Source organism: Aureococcus anophagefferens, assembly GCF_000186865.1.
Source record: "Aureococcus anophagefferens unplaced genomic scaffold AURANscaffold_254, whole genome shotgun sequence".
NCBI lineage: Eukaryota > Pelagophyceae > Pelagomonadales > Pelagomonadaceae > Aureococcus > Aureococcus anophagefferens.
The window spans coordinates 8,569-9,503 of record NW_008705789.1 but is presented as its reverse complement, the minus strand read 5'-3'; the positions used below and the strand labels follow the sequence as shown (position 1 = coordinate 9,503).

Sequence of the window (935 nt, the reverse complement as noted above, 5' to 3'; positions counted from 1 at the left end):
CGGCGATCGCCGCGGACGTCGCGTACTCGGGCCGCGTCGGCGGCGCGAAGTCGCGCAGATCGTCGAGCTGCGCGTCGACGACGCGGACGAGCAACGACGCGCCGCCGGGGACGAGGTCGAAGTCCGGCGGCGGCGCGCCCTTCCGCCGCTTCCGGGGCGCGGCCGCCGCGATTTCCGCGAGCGCGTCGACGACGCAGTCGCCCGCGTGCGCCGCGGCGAGCACCGTGGCCGGGATCGTGCCTGGGCAGAACAAGAGAGATTCAACGACGCTTCAACGTGCGTGTTCTGCGCGCGCGCGTTCCGGGAAAAGCATTCATGCTTCGAGATCGTTCCAAGAGATGATCGCTCGTCCAAAAATCAGCCGAAACGAGTGGAAAACGGCCGAGAGAGGAGCCTTTGAAGTTGGGAATTTCGCTCTCTTTTGCTGCCCTGGATCGTGCCCCGGAACAGCGGGAGCACGAAGGCGCCGCTGTCGACGTAGTCGCAGCGCCGCAGGAACGCGGACGGCCGCGTGGGCCGCTGGAAGAGCGGCAGCACGGCCCAGTAGCGCCGGCTCGGCGACGTCGGCACGTCGGCGACGAGCCCCCCGCGCCGGCGGTCGTCGGCGGCGTGCGCGGGGCGGATCTCGAAGAAGGCGGCGAGGGACGGCGACCGGGGCTTGTCGCGGAAGCGCCGGGGCCCGTCGAGGAACCGCGGGTGCTGGGGCCACGCGTCGAGGTCGTGCTTGAGCGTGAACTGGGCGTCCTCGGCGAGGGGCGGGTCCCTCAGGTAGAGGCCCGGCGGCGAGATGACCGTGACGACCTTGTAGAGCGACGGCGGGTCGTGCTTCGACGACGGCAGGTTGTTGAGGCCGTCGACGGCGACGGAGAGGCCCAGGTCCGCCTCGTAGGAGCTCTGGCGCGTGTGGGGCAGGATCGCCGTCGGCTTGGGCCGGA

The 935-nt window shown here is 70.9% G+C and overlaps 1 protein-coding gene across 1 annotated transcript in view; it reads right to left on the bottom strand.

The window, feature by feature from the left end:
* Window positions 1-17: 17 nt before the first annotated feature.
* Window positions 18-935, bottom strand: part of AURANDRAFT_68620 (hypothetical protein) — a gene marked incomplete at both ends in the record, with an annotated part of 9,353 nt that continues 8,435 nt past the window's right edge. Inside the window, 2 exons of the mRNA XM_009044328.1 lie at window positions 18-240; window positions 369-894. Coding sequence (XP_009042576.1) covers window positions 18-240; window positions 369-894 — 749 coding nt within the window. The remainder of the gene's footprint in view (window positions 241-368; window positions 895-935) is intronic.